Genomic DNA, 17,876 nt, shown 5'->3' with positions numbered 1-17,876 from the left:
GGGTGAAATCTACTTACTTTCCTTACCGTTTCGGAAGCACACGCACCCCATCGTGCGTATCACATGTTCACGCAGACTTTCTGTGCATGTGCAAAACCTTCTTCACATGCACAGAAGGTAAAAAACACATTACTTCCTGGTTAAAAGCAGGAAGTAATGACACCCAGGCAGGTGGGCGGAGCTTTGCTCCGCCATCGCTACCAGATGGCTGAACCACCGGTCAAGATCGCTACTGGAGCAGGCAATCCAGTGCGATCTGGGAGCCCTTCACCCCTGGCGTGAGCCTTCTGCACATGTGCGCGGCCTTCTGTGCATGTGCTTTGCTCATGCGCGTGTCTTGCACACATGCACGCTGCTTAGAAAATGTGGATAAATAGAATGGCATAGCGCCAGGGCAGGTGAGCGGGCCCACCTGTAGGTCGCCACTACCGGTTCGCCTGATATACCACAACTGGCCCCAGGCTTAATTGATAGAGCCAGGTCTTTAGGGTCCTTACGAAAGGAATAGGAGGGTTGGGGGCCAACCTCACATCAGAGGCAAGATGTTCCAGAGGACAGCAACAACTGATTGTGAGCTTTGTTGGAATCCCTCAATTCCCAGCTTCTCAATTCGTCAGCCGATCACAAAAAAAACTCAGTTCCTGCAGTCTACTAGCAAGGAGCAGCTGTCCGGATGATATGTGGGCAATCTCATGATCTCTCCCTTCCTCCGGAGAGATTTCGCAAACCAGGATTTACTCTCCAGCTGCCGATCTCCACTGTAGTGCCATCTCCCCTCTTTCAGGGAAGTCTAGCTCACAGCAAGCCAATAAGAGGAGGAGTGATGCCCCACCCTTTAACCCCAACCTCAAACGGGATGTTTTCTATTTTTAATTTTTGCCTGTTTAGGCATTTGTTTTAATTCAGATCGCAGAGCTGGGAAGTTGCAATGCCGCTCAAGAGTCAATTCATTCCATAAAGCCTCATAAATAAAGAAATAAAGTGAGACAAATTCTTGGTCTCTGACTTCCAAATCATAACAACTTAATCTTCAGAATAGTTTAAAAGTATTTGGTAAATCCACCCCCCCCCACTCCCCACCCTACCCCTGCTTGTGATATAATTACTTCTCCGAAGCTTAATAATGCATCTCCTAATCTCTTGTTGGATCATTTGTTATTCTACCAGCAAATATTCTTGAATATCATTATCGGAGGCCTGAAGTTGAGAGCTCTCGGCAGTAACGCAGAAACAAAAACATAAGGACTAATGAAGTTTAATGCTTCAGAAATGACTTTTTAAAATCTAGAAACAGCTCTTTCACCTTGCTTGCTGAGCATTTTCTTCTCACTAAATGACCCCTACGAGAGAGTTGAGAAAGAAACAGCAAAGATTTTTTTCTTTTTTTCTAAGGCAGAAGTCGGTATGTAATATTCATGCTTTCCACTATGGGATGGCTTAGCCTAATATGCTGATTGGAACAAATTGATCCATACTGTCCATACTGAACATCCTAGCATAGAGGTCCCAGGGGTGGGCTGCTGGGGGTTCGCAGGGATTCGGGAGAACCTCTAGCTAAGATTCTGTGCAGTTCAGAGAACCGCCAAATCCCACTCATGGCCGTCCCCGTCTTGCCCCTCCCAGGAGTCCCCACGTGGCCCGTTTTGGATGCAGGTAAGTGTCAGGTTTCGATATCGTCTCAAATAAAATAAATTGCATTTCCAAACAGATAGTCTTTGAAGAAATCTTTCATTTTATTAAGCACGACAATCTGCCCCCGATCGTGGCGTAGCCAACTCTGACTTCCTGACCCCAAACCCTCCCTTTCCGTTCCCCAAATCTCTGCATCTCATTGGCCTTCTTCCAAATCACTCTCCCCATATCTACTACTTAAGCTCCCAGGAATGTCCCCCCTCCCTCTCATCTCTTAGGGGATATTATCTTCAAGGAAAATAAGTAGGTGAAATGTCAAGCGTCCTCTTGCCAGCTGCCCCCTCTTCTCCTTCTTATGTCAGCACTAGAGTAAATGCAGGTTGAAGTGCTGACATCAGTGCAGGGTTTGCACAGAGGCTCGGGGAGGGCGACAAATGGGCCTACTGGAAGTTCAGGAAAGCTGGAAAGAGGCCTGTTTCCGGCCTCCAGAGGGCCTCGGGCCTGGGGAGGCCGTTTTTGCCCTCCCGGAGGCTCAAGAAAAGCCTTTGGAGCCTGGAGAGGGCAAAAACACCTCCCTGCCGTGGTGCAGGTCATGCCCACGATGGCCACACCTACACAGCAACTGGGCAGAGAACCCCTTGCTAAAATTTTTGAAGCCCACCTCTGAGGGGTACCCAACCCTCGAGCTGTAGCCCACTAATGGGACATGGCCTATTCGGAACTGGGCCATGCAAATTGCTGGCCAGCACACGCATGTGCACAGCTTGACTTATGGGAGCGGCAGGCCAGGGCACATGCGTGCACAGCTCAACTTTCACAAGTAGCAAGCCAGTGTGTGCGTGTGCACACACACACGCAGCTTGACTTGTACGAGCAGCGGGCAGGTTCCCCTCTTTCCCCCTCCCCACCAGGCCACCTAGCCATAAAGGTTGGGGACAGTTGTCCTGGCATGTTTCAGCTGTGTTAACATACAGTTAAAAAGGATGTATTTGAAGAGAAAACTCAAGGTAGAATGGAAAGCAATGTATTTAAAGATACATCTTTAAATTAGGGACTGAGATTTTGGTCTGTTCTTCAAATATTATACATTTGTCAAGCACCGGGGAAATCAAGAGATACCAGGCAGTTCAAATGAGTATAAAGCTTAAGCTCTCTACAAAAATCTGACCTACTAAGGTCAGGGAAATAAGCGGGAATTAAGAAGGCATTCATGGTGGGCTGGACTTAGCACTCTTGTGGGCATGCAGGGATTTGTGACTTATGACACATTTGACCCCTCCCTCTAGCTCAGCCTACATCGTTAGTTTAAATTAAAAAAAGGGAATTAACTAGGTCAGAAATAATAGAAATCTTTTTCTCTCTCTCTCTCTCCCTCTCTCCCTCCCTCTTTCTTTCTCTCTCTCTCTCAGAGAAGCATCACCCAAATCTTTCAATGGGAATGTGTTTTGTGTGAGTGTTACTTCTCACACTGATACAATGCAATAGCTAAATAGTCAAACTAGCAGTTACAAAAACATCTGTCGCAAAAAAAAAAATCCCAAACAAACTTCCACCCTCTTTTCATCATAAATGAGTTTGCTTCCATACATTAGTTACACCTTTTTTTATTAACAATACAGGTAGTCCTTGACTTATGACCACAACTGAGCCCAGAATGTCTATTGTTAAGTGGGACATTGGTGAAGAGAGTTCTGCCCCATCTTACGACCTTTCTCGCCGCAGCTGTTAAGTGAATCTCTCCAGCTGATAAATTAATAATTCGGTTGTTAAGTGAATCTGGCTTCCCCCGTTGTCAGAAGGTCGCCAAAGGGGTTCCCGTGACCTTGGAACAAAGCAACGGTCATAAATATGAACCAATCGCCAAGCCTCTGAATTTTGATCACATGATCATGGTGCTGCTGCAGTGGTGGGATTCAGCCGGTTTTATCCGGTTCGGGCAAATTGGTAGCGGCGGCTGTGGGAGGCTTCGCCCACCCGCCGGATGTCATCATGTCCCATTTTTGATGCTCTGCACATGTGCAGAAGGTCTTGCGCGCACACACTCACATTTGCCACTGTAACTTTGAATGGCCTAAATCAGAGGTCAGCAACCTGCGGCTCTGGAGCCGCATGTGGCTCTTTCACCCCTCTGCTGCGGCTCCGTCACTCAAAATAGGCATCACAACCGCCAATGTGCAACACCTGCCAGCAGGCAATTATTGAGCTTTTCAACCCCGGTAGGCCAACCATGGATAAATCCAAGAAAAGAAACGTTTCAGAAGAAAACAGAACATTTAATTCAACTACATATGCTAGTTTTGTGGCCCCCTCAAGAAATAGTCAGGGTTTTGTGGCTCCCGGTGTTTTCTTTTCTGTGGGAAATGGATCCAAATGGCTCTTTGAGTGTTTAAGGTTGCTGACCCCTGGCCTAAATGAACCGTTGTAAGTCAAGGACTACTGCAATTATCTTATTCACTATACATTACTATATACCTAAGCATCTTAGGGACTTGCTGGAATTCTGCTCTTGCATTCTTCTCTTAATAAAAATTCCTCGTCAGAACTCTTGGAGACTGATCCAGTGGATTAACTGCCCCTAATCCAGACTGATTATAGGAAAGCGTATAGCGTGGTGCTCTCCCCGAAGAACATGGTTTTATGGATCTTTGGCTATTTTTGTACAGCCTTTGCTTTTAGCAATCAATACCTGTCCACGTACGAGAAGATGGAATTTCAATTCTTAGTCATGATGTGCACGATCAAAAATATATCAAGGGACACGCAATAAATCTCGGCTTGAATTATGTTGCTACCGAAGACTGTAGTATAGTAACAGTCAAGGCAAGAATGACGAATCAGGCTAATTTTGTGTTGGGAGGTCTTTAATATTTTGAAATCCTGATATTTGCATATTTCCGAATGCAGAAACAAGACAGATGGCCTCATGGTTATATACGTGACAGATACACTTCTTTTTATTGAATCCTAATTAAGGGACGCGGTGGCTCCGGGGCTAAGACTCTGAGCTTGTCGATCGAAAGGTCGGCAGTTCAGCGGTTCTAATCCCTAGTGCCGCAGGCAGAAGGGTTGGGGTTTTTTTAATTTAATTTTATTTATTTTTATATGTCGCCTTTCTCCAGAGACTCAGGGCGGCTTACAATGTGTTAAGCAATAGCCTTCGTACTTTTGTATATTTTATACAAAGTCAGCTTATTGCCCCCACAAACCGGGTCCTCATTTTACCCACCTTAGAAAGGATGGAAGGCTGAGTCGACCTTGAGTCTGGTGAGAATTGAACTCGCAGTAATTGCAGGCAGCTGGATGTTAAATGCTGCCTTAGTAGGAGGCATTAGCCTCCTACGCCACTCAGGCTCCTCAGACTCCGGGTTAAGGAACAATCTGACCGCATGGGATGGGGAACCAACATCTAATTTGTAGCAGTGAATTGTTGACGTGTGTCGACTGTCAACGCTTGAATTGGCTTGTGGTTTTTTTGGTTTTTTTTTGACAAAGACACCAAGAAGATGGCCAACTTTTAGTCGACTTTTTGTTCTGTTCATAACAATTGTTTCTTTCTTTCTTTTTCCCTTCCCCTGTTCCTTGTCTATTTCCATCATTAGAGTTATTGAAGTTATATTATTCATTAACACAGCTGTATGCGCATATACTTTTCTTGCTAATTAGTTCAGCACAATAAAGCCATATTAAAGAAGGCTATTAATGTGTGCAACTCCGAGCAGCAACTGCTAACGGTGGCAGCAATGTTGGCTGTGGATAGGTAGGAAAATCCAGGTCCTGCTGGATGGCACAAATACTAAGAGCCCTGGTGGCACAGTGGTTAGAGTGCAGAATTGCAGGCTGACATTGCCCGCAGTCTGGAGTTTGATCCTGACTGGCTCAAGGTTGACTCAGCCTTCCATCCTTCTGAAGTCAGTAAAATGAGAACCCAGATTATTGGGGGCAAGATGCTGACATTGTAAACCATTAAGAGAGGGCTGTAAAGTACTAGGGAGCGGTATATAAGCATACGTGCTGTTGCTATTACTATTTAATAAATGGGACCCAGTGCATGCCAACTTGCCTTCAGTAGCGGCCAAAATTGTGGAAGCCTTTTGGGAAAAGTGTATTTTTGAGGTTTGATGGCTAATAACACCACTTTTTTTTTTTTTTGGAGTTTCAAGACCATCATATTTCACTGCTGGAATGGCCAGGGAATAGCCCAGACCTTCACCCAATTGATGTGTTAGTCAGAAGTGACCCAGCAATAAAACCCAGTTAATAGAAGCCATCCTTCAATCTTGGTTTCACATTAGAACAACTGCAGAACTGAAAGACTTGGTTCACTCCACGGGAAGACGTTGTAAGGCCATCATTCATGCTAAAGGTTACCCAACTAAGCATTAACTGACATGGTGATCATTTTTGTATATCTCTTTTACCATTTACCTTTACTTTCTTCTTCTCCTCCCCTTCTCTTCCTTCCTCCTTTTCCTCCTACTTTCTTCTATCTTCCTCTCCTTCTCTTTCCTACGATATTTGTATATCTCATTTTTTTCACAATAGTCACTTTTTTCAGGGCCACTAAATGATTGATTGTAAGTCAAGGACTAACCGTAAAATGTTGATTAGTACATCACATTCTGCCTATAGACTCCTTCTCTTTCTTGCCCTTTCTCTCTCTCTCTCTCTCTCTCTCTTTCTCTCTCTCTCCCTCCCTCCCTCCCTCTCCCTCTCTCCCTCCTTCCCTCCCTCTCTCTGTCCCTCCCTCTCTCTCCCTCCCTCTCTCCTTCCCTCCCTCCATCCCTCTCTCCCTCCCTCCCCACCCTCCCTCCATCTCCCTCCCTCTCTCCCTCCCTTTCTCCCTCCCTCCGTCCCTCTCTCCCTCCCTTTCTCCCTCCCTCCGTCCCTCTCTCCCTCCCCTCCCTCCCTCTCTCTCCCACCCTCTCTCTCCCTCCCTCTCTCCCTCTGTCCCTCTCTCTCCCTCCTCTCCGTCCCTCTCTCTCTCCCCCTCCCTCCTTCCCTCCATCCCTCCTTCCCTCCCTCTCTCTCTCTCCGATGTGCTGTAGCTTATTTTAAACCTCTGCGCGTAGAAAGGAAGAAAAAGATGATCTCAGATATTTTGTGTAGCTGCTTCTGCTTCTTCTTCTTTTTTTTTCCTCCTGGTGTACCACAACCTGAGCAGCATTCGAACATGACAAATAATTAGAGGCTGTACGGGCGAGTGCCTTTTTCACATTCTAACGCAGTCCCAGAGGACAGGCTGTTGATGATGAACTAGAGGATTCCTTTCCTAATAGAGAATCGGCACAGCAAGACAAGACTGTGTTAGACCTTCTTTTCGGCTGACAATACTTGTAAATATTTGCTGTTCTTAAAGGCCGGGCCTTCTGCAACCCGAAATTTAGATGAGCAATAGCAATGACACTTGGACTTATATACCGCTTCACAGCGCTTTACAGCCTTCTCTAAGTGGTTTACAGAGTCAGCCTGTTGCCCCCAACAATCTGGGTCCTCGTTTTACTGACCTCGGAAGGATGGAAGGCTGAGTCAACCTTGAGCCAATCAGGATCGAACTCCAGACTGCAGGCAGAGTCAGCCTGCAATACCGCATTCTAACCCCTGTGCTACCAGGGCTCCTAATGCAACATCCAATCAACTACAGCAATAGCAATAGCACTTAGACTTATATACTGCTTTCACAGCCCTCTTTAAGTGGTTTACAGAGTCAGCCTCTTGCCCCCAACAATCTGGGTCCTCATTTTACCCACCTCGGAAGGATGAAAGGCTGAGTCAATGGCAATAGCACTTAGACTTATATACCGCTTCACAGTACTTTGCATCCCTTTCTAAGTGATCTACAGAGTCAGTCTGTTCCCCCACACAACAATCTGGGTTCTCATTTTACCGACCTCGGAAGGATGGAAGGCTGAGTCAACCTTGAGCCGGTGAGACTCGAACTGCCGAACTGCAGTACTGCATTCTAACCATTGCTCCCTCGGGGCTCTTGATACTTGAAAGTACTCGTGCATCTTGTCCAGAAAGAGTATAAGAAGCTAAAGTGAACCCATTTAAGTCTTCTAGATCCCACAGTGTCCAACCAAAGGGATCAATGAACCTCACCAGCATGGTCAAAAAAAAAAAAGCTGCCATCATTTCCGACGATGACTTCCTAGCTATTGATAGCAACGATATACAGTCTATGAAGTAGATTGCCTACAGCCTTGAGGGAGGGAGGATGAGGGTCACAGTGGGTGTCATGGGGCTGCAAAGTGGGAAGGACCACATCACCAGAGGTGGGCTGCTGGGGGTTCACAGAGGTTCGGGAGAACCTCTAGCGAAGATTCTGTGCAGTTTGGAGAACCCCCAAATCCCACTCCTGGCTGGCCCCGTCCACCCCATCCCTCCCCTCCCAGGAGTCCGCACGTCACCCGTTTTGGATGCAGGTAAGTGCAGGATGCTTGCGGAGGTTCAGGGAGGGCGAAAAACAAACCTACTGGAAGTTCAAGAAGTCTGGAAACAAGCTTGTTTCCAGTCTCCAGAGGGCCTCTGGAGCCTGAGGAGGCTCTTTTCGCCCTCCCGGAGGCTCAAGAAAAGCCTCCAGAGCCTGGGGAGGGCAAAAATGCCCTCCCTCAACTGTGGTGCAGGAGGCCAACTAGGCCACGCCCAGCCAGCAACCGGGCAGAGAACCCCTTGCTAAAATTTGTGAATCCCACCCACCCCTGCACATCACACAAACCTAGGTGGAGCTAAAAACCCTTTCTTAAATGTTCAGATTTTTTTTTTTTTAAATTTGATTTATATGCCGCCCTTCTCCGGAGACTCAGGGTGGCTTACAATGCGTTAAGCAATAGCCTTCATTCTTTTGTATATATTTATACAAAGTCAGCTTATTGCCTCCACAAACTGGGTCCTCAATTTACCGACTTTAGAAAGGATGGAAGGCTGAGTCAACCTTGAGCCTGGTGAGATTCGAACTTACAGTAGTTGCAGACAGCTGGTGTTAATCACAATGCTATCAGTCTGCTGAGCCACCAGGCCCCTCTGGTGGCTCAGCAGGGGAGGAGGCCTTTAAAAATAAATCCTTGGCCGGTTTTCTGGTGTAAATGTCAACGTCCCCTCCCTAGGAGCTCAACGTTGGCTGATTTCATAGACCCCGTCCACGTAATTTCCTTGGCACGAATATGAAAATGGCTTGCTATTGTCATCCACCGGGAGGCTTTCATTGATTTCAAACTTGTCATTAGCGAGATGGGAAAACAGAACGAGACGCTTTGATGGATGGGGAGCCAGAACTCAGAACCCGTTGTCAACACACACGGGCAGGACTGCAGTATGTTATCATGCGGTACATTATAATGCACCAACCTTTCAGCAGCCGCTGGGGATGAGCAAGGATGGCAGAAGGAATGACGACATCGGGGCGGCAGCATCACAACGCAAGCTCAGGCCCTTCCTGTTACAGGTAGACTTGAACCATCCGTTTAGTCATGTTCAAAGTTACAAGAAGGGGCGCGGTGGCTCAGGGGCTAAGACGTTGAGCTTGTCGATCGAAAGGTCGGCAGTTCAGCGGTTCGAATCCCGGGTGCCGCGTCACGGGGTGAGCTCCCGTTACTTGTCCCAGCTTCTGCCAACCTAGCAATTCGAAAGCAGGTAAAAAAATGCAAGTAGAAAAATAGGGACCACCTTTGGTGGGACGGTAACAGCGTTCTGTGCGCCTTTGGCGTTGAGTCATGCCGGCTACATGACCACGGAGACATCTTCGGACAGTGCTGGCTCTTCGGCTTTGAAACGGAGATGAGCACCGCCCCCTAGAGTCGGGAACAACTAGCACATATGTGCGAGGGGAACCTTTACCTTTACCTAAAGTTACAACAGCACTGAAAAAATTGATTTAGGATCATCTTTCACACTTACGACTGTTGCAGCATCCCCCTGGTTAAAACTCAGACACTTGGCAACTGGCTCATATTTATGGCGGTTGTGGTGTCCCTCCCCCCCGGGTCATGTGATCATCCTTTGCGACCTACTGACCAGGAAAGTCCGTGGGGAAGCTAGATTCACTTAACCACCGTGTTACTAACTTAATCACTGCAGTGATCCACTTAACCACCGCGGCAAGAAAGGTCATAAAATGAACCAAAACTCAACTTAGCAACGGTCTCGCTTAGCGATGGAAATGTTGGGCTCAATTGTGGTCGTAAGTCGAGGACTACCTGCACATCTGTTGCTTCCTTCCTGACGAAGGCAGCAAACTCTTGCACATGCCATCGTCTTCTCGTCTCAAAGTTTGACATTGTGGCCTCTAATATGCCGTAGCATTTACAACCCCTTCCGATTAATTTCAAGATCCGGCAAGGTTTGACATTTGAATGAGACTTCCCCATATTTTGGACAATTCTTATCATTTTTAATTACATCTTCAAGAATGTGTACCTAATCATTTAAGATGTCTCTCTCTCTCTCTCTCCCTCTCTCTCTCTCTCCATCTAATCTATCTATCTATATCTATCTATCTATCCAGGGGTGAAATATACTTACCTTCCTTACTGGTTCAGAAGCGCATGTCACATGCGCGCGCAAACCTTCTGCGCATGTGCAGAAGGTAATGAACACATTACTTCCTGGTTAAAACCAGGAAGTAACAACAACCAGGCGGGTGAGTGAAGCTTCGCTCCCCCATCGCTACGGGATCGCCGAACCAGCCACCACGATCGCTACCGGATCGCCCGATCCAGTGTGAACCGGGAGTATTTCACCCCTGTATCTATCTATCTATCTATCTATCTATCTATCTATCTATCTATCTATCTATCTATCTATCTATCTATCTATCTATCTATCCTGCTCAAAAAAATAAAGGGAACACAAGCAGAAGACATCCGAGATCTGAATGAATGAAATAGCCTTATTAAATACTTTGTTCTTTACATACAGTAGTTTATACACTGCTCAAACAACTAAAGGGAACACAAAATTACTGTATGTAAAGAACAAAGTATTTAATAAGGCTATTTCATTCATTCAGATCTCGGATGTCTTCTGCTTGTGTTCCCTTTATTTTTTTGAGCAGTGTATATTTATCTGTCATCTATCAATAGCTCTGTCTCTATCTGACTATCTAATGGATATCTATCTATCCATCTAATCTTACATCTATCTATCATCTATCTATCTATCTATCTATCTATCTATCTATCTATCTATCCATCTATCATCTATCTATATCTCTGTCTCTATCTGACTATCTAATGAAAATCTATCTATCCATCTAATCTTACATCTATCTATCTATCCTCTATCTATCTATCTATCTATCCATCTATCATCTATCATCTATCAATATCTGTCTCTATCTATCTATCTATCTATCTATCTATCTATCTATCTATCTATCTATCTATCTATCTATCCTCTATCTATATCTCTGTCTCTATCTGACTATCTAATGGAAATATATCTATCCATCTAATCTTACATCTATCTATCTATCTATCTATCCATCTATCCATCTATCATCTATCAATATCTGTCTCTATCTATCTGTCTATCTATCTATCTATCTATCTATCTATCTATCCATCCATCTATCATCTATCATCTATCAATATCTGTCTTTATCTGTCTATCTATCCAGGGGTGCATTCTACTTATCTTTACTACATGTTCGCAATGGGGCCATGCACACATGTGCAGAAACGTTCTGATGATGTCAGTGTCGATGGGCGGAGCCTCCCGCTGGTTTTACTACCGGTTCTATAGAACCGGTGCGAACCGGGGGCAACCCACCACTGTATCCATCCATCCATCTATCTATCTATCTATCTATCTGTCTATCTATCTATCTATCTATCTATCTATCTATCTATCTATCTATCTATCTATCGTCCCCCCTTTCAAGCATGTTCTACTGTGTAATAGCCCTCTGACGCAGACCCCACAAAAATAGGGTGTCGATTTCTCCACTTCCTCCCTCTCTCTAATTATTATGGGGTGAAATTGCAGGGCTGACTTCGAGGATGCAAAAGGGGGGGGGGAAATAGATGCAACTTTCTTTCTCCACCCTCTCTTAACTCCCCGACTTTGTTTTCTTCCGTTTCTTGTCTCCTTTCATTTTCTACTCTCTTTGCAACTGCTTATTTAGTAATAGATTCTGTTTCCTGCTTCTTTCCTCTGTCTCGCCTTACTCTGCACATATACCCGGCTCTTTGCTTCTCTTGTTGACAATTCCTCCTTCGGGGGCATAAGCACTCCAGGCTCCATTGAGAGAGAGAGAAACACAGCCAAATTCAGGCACGCCCCGAGCAGTCATTTCATTTTTTTGCTGTTTTTCTTGTGGGCTCCTAGGAAGGGAGCTGAATGCAAAGGGTTCTAAAGGAAGGGAGAACAGCAGAATCGCTGGAGTAGCCAAGTGTCCTTCACAATCAGCTTGCAACCCAGAGACACCTTCCAGCTAGTAATCACTTAGAGGTGGACGATTTGACTCATGAGTTACTACACTGCAAATTTTACGAGGCACCTAGAGCTAAATTCATTACGCTCAGGTTAATCCAACGGAATCCGTCTAGATTAGAAGAAGGGGGGGATCTATTTTTGTTGTTGTCCGATGAAGACAACTATGTGATAAAAACGTGGCATTGTTGCAGTGGTGAGATCCAATTTTTTTTACTACAGGTTCTGGGGGCGTGGCTTGGTGGGCGTGGCAGGGGAAGGATACTGCAAACTCTCCATTCCCACCCCACCCCAGGGGAAGGATATTGCATAAAATCTCCATTACCACCCCACTCTGGGACCAACCAGAGATGGTGTTTGCCAGTTCTCCAAACTACTCAAAATCCCCGCTACCGATTTCCTAGAACCTGTCAGAACCTGCTGGATTTTTTTCACCCCTGCATTGTTGGCAATGGCGGCAAGGAAGATACAAAAAAACAGCACCTTCTGGAAAACAGTGCTGTGAATATTAGAGCGGATGCATTGAGCTGATAGGATTGCTGTAGTTTTATATGCAACTTGCTCAAAGCTATGGCTGCAAGCCAGTGTTTAAATGCAATACAAAGAAGAGGACAAGCCCCACTCCTTTCTAGCACTGAGGATGTTACTCAGTTAAGTAATGAAACGTCTGCAAGAAAACAAACCGAGCTCAGGGAGCACCAAAGATCCTACCGTTCAATCCTGAGCTATAAGTATTCTTTTCTAGTGCTACAATACAATACAACAAAGAGAGAGAGAGAGAGAGAGAGGGAGAGAGAGAGAGAGGGAGAGGGAGGGAGGGAGGGAGGGAGAGAATAGCATAGTGGCTGGAAAAATGGTTTCTTTCACATGGGGCTTGAAACAGAGGGATACCTTCATAATGATGATGATGATGATGATGATGATGATGATGATGATGATGATGGATGTGGCAGTGCCTAGAGACAGCGGAATGGAAGAGAAAGAACTGGAGAAGATAACGAAATACAAAGCCCTACAAATAGAAATAGAGCGACTATGGCAAAGGCAAGCAAGGGTAATACCAATAGTAATAGGCGCCTTGGGTGGAGTCCCAAAACAACTGGAGCACCACTTGAACACCATTGGCATTGACAAATTCCCCCCCACCAAAAAAAGAGGGTGAAAATCTGGGTGCGTTTTTTACTCCGAATGTAGCCCCGCCCAGCTTCTCAAACAGAGGTTTCAGAGGCTGAAAAAAGCACCAGAAACAAAGCTGCAGAAAAAAAGCCCCCCAAATAGAGCTTCAGAAAAAAAGCCCCCCAAATAGAGCTGCAGAAAAAAAGCCTCCAAACAGAGCTGCAGAAAAAAAGCCTCCAAACAGCTGCAGAAAAAAAGCCTCCAAACAGAGCTGCAGAAAAAAAAGCCTCAGAAACAGAGCTTCAGAGGCTTTTTTTCTGAAATTCTATTTTGGAGGCTTTCAGAGGCAGGAAAAAGTTTCAGAGGCAGAAAAAAAAGCAAAAAGAAGCAAGGCACAGAGCTCATAATCAACGAACCTGTTGCTAAAATTCACCTCTGGGAACAGCTGATTGGGGGTATTCCGGGAGGCCGATCCACCCGCCAATCAGCTTTTTTCTTATTTTCCTCCCCAAAAACTAAGGTGCGTCTTATACTCCGGTGCGCCTTATACTCCGAAAAATACGGTAATGAGCTGGTCTGCAGTGTTTATCATGGGTTTGTTTGTTTTTTTGCTTGCTTGGACTCTGGCTAAAATCCTATTTGTTTTCAGAAAGGTGACTTCTTCTATTTTTTTTTCCCCCACAGATGCCACCCAGATGAATAATGTTGTACCGACATCACCTCTGCTTCCACAACTGGCTCACCCACACTCTTACCCAAGCATGGGACAGATTACAAATCCATACGAACAACAGCCTCCTGGAAAGGAACTGAATAAGTATGCATCTCTAAAAGCAGTAGGTAAGCATAGAAAAACGCAGCTTCCTCTTGACTTTGTGCATATCAGATGCAGTTTCAATATCTCATTTTTTGTTGTTGTTGTTGTTGTTTTAATTTGATTTATATGCCGCCCTTCTCCGGAGACTCAGGGCGGCTTACAATGCGTTAAGCAATAGCCTTCATCCTTTTGTATATTTATACAAAGTCAGCTTATTGCCCCCACAAACTGGGTCCTCAATTTACCTACCTTAGAAAGGATGGAAGGCTGAGTCAACCTTGAGCCTGGCGAGATTCGAACTTACAGTAATTGCAGGCAGCTGGTGTTAATCACAATGCTATCAGTCTGCTGAGCCACCAGGCCCTTTATATATATATATATTTATTCTGTACTAAGAAGAAATCTCAGATAGATCCACTTTGCGGGTCCAATGTGTATATATAACTTTATTTATTGATTAGCCCTTGGGCCATATCAAAGTGCAGAGTTCCAGAAAAAAAATTATTACAAAAGTTTGGTAAAACAATTTAAATGAAATTGGAATAACGCACAATTTAAAATGAAATTAGAATCAAATACGATCTAAAATGAAATCGGAATAAAGTACAATCATTTGAGATACAAATTAAATATGATGAGAATTATATTATAATGTCACCCCTGCATCTACCCAATCAGTCTTAAAACTACTATTGAAATTACATTATTAAATCTAATGATCTTTCCTACAATCTACCACATTCTGCTGCACCAACTTTGTCCTTTTTTCCATCAACTTTACCGCAAATGTGGCAACCCTATTTATAGGAGGGACATATTACAGGCCATCCTCTTTTACTGACCGCAATCGTATGCGGCAACTTGGCCATTAAGCAAAGCAGTCGCTAAGTGAAACCACAATTGTGCTTCCAAAGTGCTTTTCAAAAGGCAACGGGATTTTCTTGGGGTTTTTTTTTTCCCCTCTTGAAAACGTTTTGCTTCTGATCTAAGAAGCTTCATCAGTTCATTTCATAACTGTGGAAGCTTCCTGGAGCCGAGGCGAAATATTTTCAAGGGAAAAACAACAACAACAAGGAAGTCCAGTTGCCTTTGGAAAAACACCTTTGGGAAAACCATGACCTGGATGATGGAGAATCTCCATAGACACAACTGTGCTTATGATCTGATTTTAGTTACCCTTTGCTTTGCAGACCTGTAAAGGACTTCAGTGCAAGGATTGATCTAGCACTGATGATGTTAGCTAGTTGGGTAATGAAACATCTGCATAATAATAATAATAATAATAATAATAATAATAATAATAATAATAATAATAATAATAGACCACCTGATCAGTGGGTGCAGCAAAATTTCACAAACCGACTACCTACAACGCCATGACCGCGTTGCTAAGATCATTCACTGGAAATTGTGCCAGAAGTTTGGATTTGAGTACAGCAAAAACCACTGGGAACATCAGGTTGAGAAAGTTTTAGAGAATGAGAAACTCAAGATCTTGTGGGACTTTAGGATTCAGACTGACAGGCACTTGGTCCACAACACACCTGACATAACAATAGTTGAAAAGAAAAAAGTATGGTTCATTGACATTGCAATACCTGGTGATGCACGGATTGAAGATAAGCAGCAAGAAAAATATCACAAAGTACCGGGACTTGCAAATTGAAGTTGAACGACTGTGGAAAAAGAAATCGTGTGTTGTCCCGATTGTAATTGGAGCCCTTGGAGCAATACCCAAAGGGCTACCCCGCTCTTTAGAAATTCTAAATTTACTGGACTTGAACATTTTGACTCTACAAAAAACCACCTTACTCGGAACAGCTTACATCCTCCGACGATACCTTAACAGTTCCTAGGTCCTTGGTAAGGACTCGAGCTGCTGAGCTATTAACCAGCCTCAAAGGCTATGAATCTCACCAAATATTAACAATAATAATAATCATCATCTCAGAGAGCACTGAGGATCCCTCATTTCAACCTGGAGCTACAAATATTCTATTTTTAAAGTTATCATATTTTTTGGAGTATAAGACGCACCTTTTTTCCCCCCTAAAAGGGGGTGAAAATTTGGGTGCATCTTAAACACCGAATGTAGCCCCGCCTACCCACTGGCCTCTGCCTCCCAGCAATTTACCTCCTTGCAGCAAGCAGCAGAAAGAAACAGCCCATTTCAACTTCAGCACAGCCCAATTAGCACAAGTTGATTGTCCCTTGGATCGGCCTCCCAACTCTCAGCTGTTTCAAGCTGCAGGGATCGCCATTGCCTATTGCTGTGCGGGCCTCTGCTGCTTGCTGCAAGGAGGCAAATTGCTGGGAGCAGTTTTTTTTTTTTTTGTGCTAATCAAGCTATGCTGAAAATGAAAATGAAAGTAAAGCAGGCTATTTGCTGTTTGCTGCAACGGGGCAAAATTGCTGGGAGGCAGAGACAGAGGCAGATTTCTCTTTCTTGTTTTCCTCGCCAAAAAAAGGTAGGTGCGTCTTATAGTCCGGAGCGTCTTATACTCTGAAAAATACGGTACTTTTTCATCACTGTTGGAACTGCAAACTAGCAAAATGACTAAATGAGCGATAGCTACATGACAACTTCAGGACCTTGGACAGTGCTAATGGGGTTAATTGGTCTTGGGTGTATCATGTGCTCACTAACAGAGATGCTGTTTCAGCAAAGGTCTCGAAATGAGAGATATTTAGGCTTTATTTGCCTACCGTGCTTGATTTGAACATAAGAGGGCATATGTTTTGTAGACTCCGAAACCCAATTAATCTGCCAGAAATAGTCATTGCTGCCTGCTGCAGTGATGAGTTTCACTTACTTTTGCTATTGGTTCGCTCACGTGCGCACCGCTTCTGTATATGCGCAGAGCGTATTTGATGACATCCTGGTGGGTAGGCGGACCCTCCCACCACCACTGCTACCGGTTCGTGCGAACCGGAGCGAACCAGTAGTAACCTACCACTGGTCTGTTGCCATACGAAGGTGACAAAGTGGCAAAAATTGACGTGGGTACCTGAGGCAATCCTTTGCGACACTAATTGAAGTAGCATTTTAAAATGATTTCCACCCCCCTCCTTTTGGGAAGAAAAGCAGTGGGAAGTGAAGCCCTATATTCTCCAAAATACCAGCAGCTGTGAGTACTAAAAATAAAATTATTGGCCAAACCTCTCCAGTTATCCTGGAATATCTCTTGCGGGTATAGGAAGGTGTTTGGACTAGGAGAGCCGGGAGCTGGCTGTGTAAGGCAAACAGGCCCTAAGAAAAATGGAAGGATTTGATATTCTAATAATTTTACCGCTTCTAGATGCAGACATTGACCAAGGATATCATTGTCCGGAATATAGAAGCAGAGCCATTGTTCCAGCAAAGATTATAAAACAAGTAAAGCATTAAGAGGGACAGTTTGGGGGTAATGGTCAAGGTGCTGGCTGAGAAACCAGGAGAACGATAGTTCTAGACCTCCCTTAGGCATGGAAGCCAGCTGGGTGAATTTGGGCCAGTTTCTCTCAGCTCTAGCTAGAGTGATTGTTGTGAGAAAAACAGGAAGCATTTGTGTGTGTAGATTATAGATAATAGGTAATAGATACAGGGAAGGTAGGTAGGTAGGTAGGTGGATGGATGGATGGATATGGATGTAGGTAGGTAGAGAGATAGATATAGAAAGAGAGAGAGAACCATCTTAAGTGTGTGTATCCATCCATTCATCCATCCATGATAGATAAATAGATAGATAGATAGATAGATAGATAGATAGATAGATAGATAGATAGATAGATAGATATAGATAGATAGATCCCTCTTAAGTATTTGTGTGTGTAGAGGATGATATAGATAGATAGGCAGACAGACAGACTAGATAGATAGATAGATAGATAGATAGATAGATAG

At 44.5% G+C, this 17,876-nt stretch overlaps 1 protein-coding gene across 1 annotated transcript in view; it reads left to right on the top strand.

Annotated features, from left to right (window-relative positions):
• SHISA9 (shisa family member 9) overlaps window positions 1-17,876 on the top strand; it is a 233,236-nt gene that overhangs the window by 191,070 nt on the left and 24,290 nt on the right. Inside the window, exon 3 of the mRNA XM_087878407.1 lies at window positions 13,861-14,016. Within this exon, the coding sequence (XP_087734533.1) occupies window positions 13,861-14,016 (156 nt within the window). The remainder of the gene's footprint in view (window positions 1-13,860; window positions 14,017-17,876) is intronic.

This window comes from Pantherophis guttatus, chromosome 14 (assembly GCF_059756535.1).
Source record: "Pantherophis guttatus breed Tessera chromosome 14, ASM5975653v1, whole genome shotgun sequence".
NCBI lineage: Eukaryota > Metazoa > Chordata > Lepidosauria > Squamata > Colubridae > Pantherophis > Pantherophis guttatus.
This window is presented reverse-complemented; position numbering and strand designations above follow the sequence as displayed.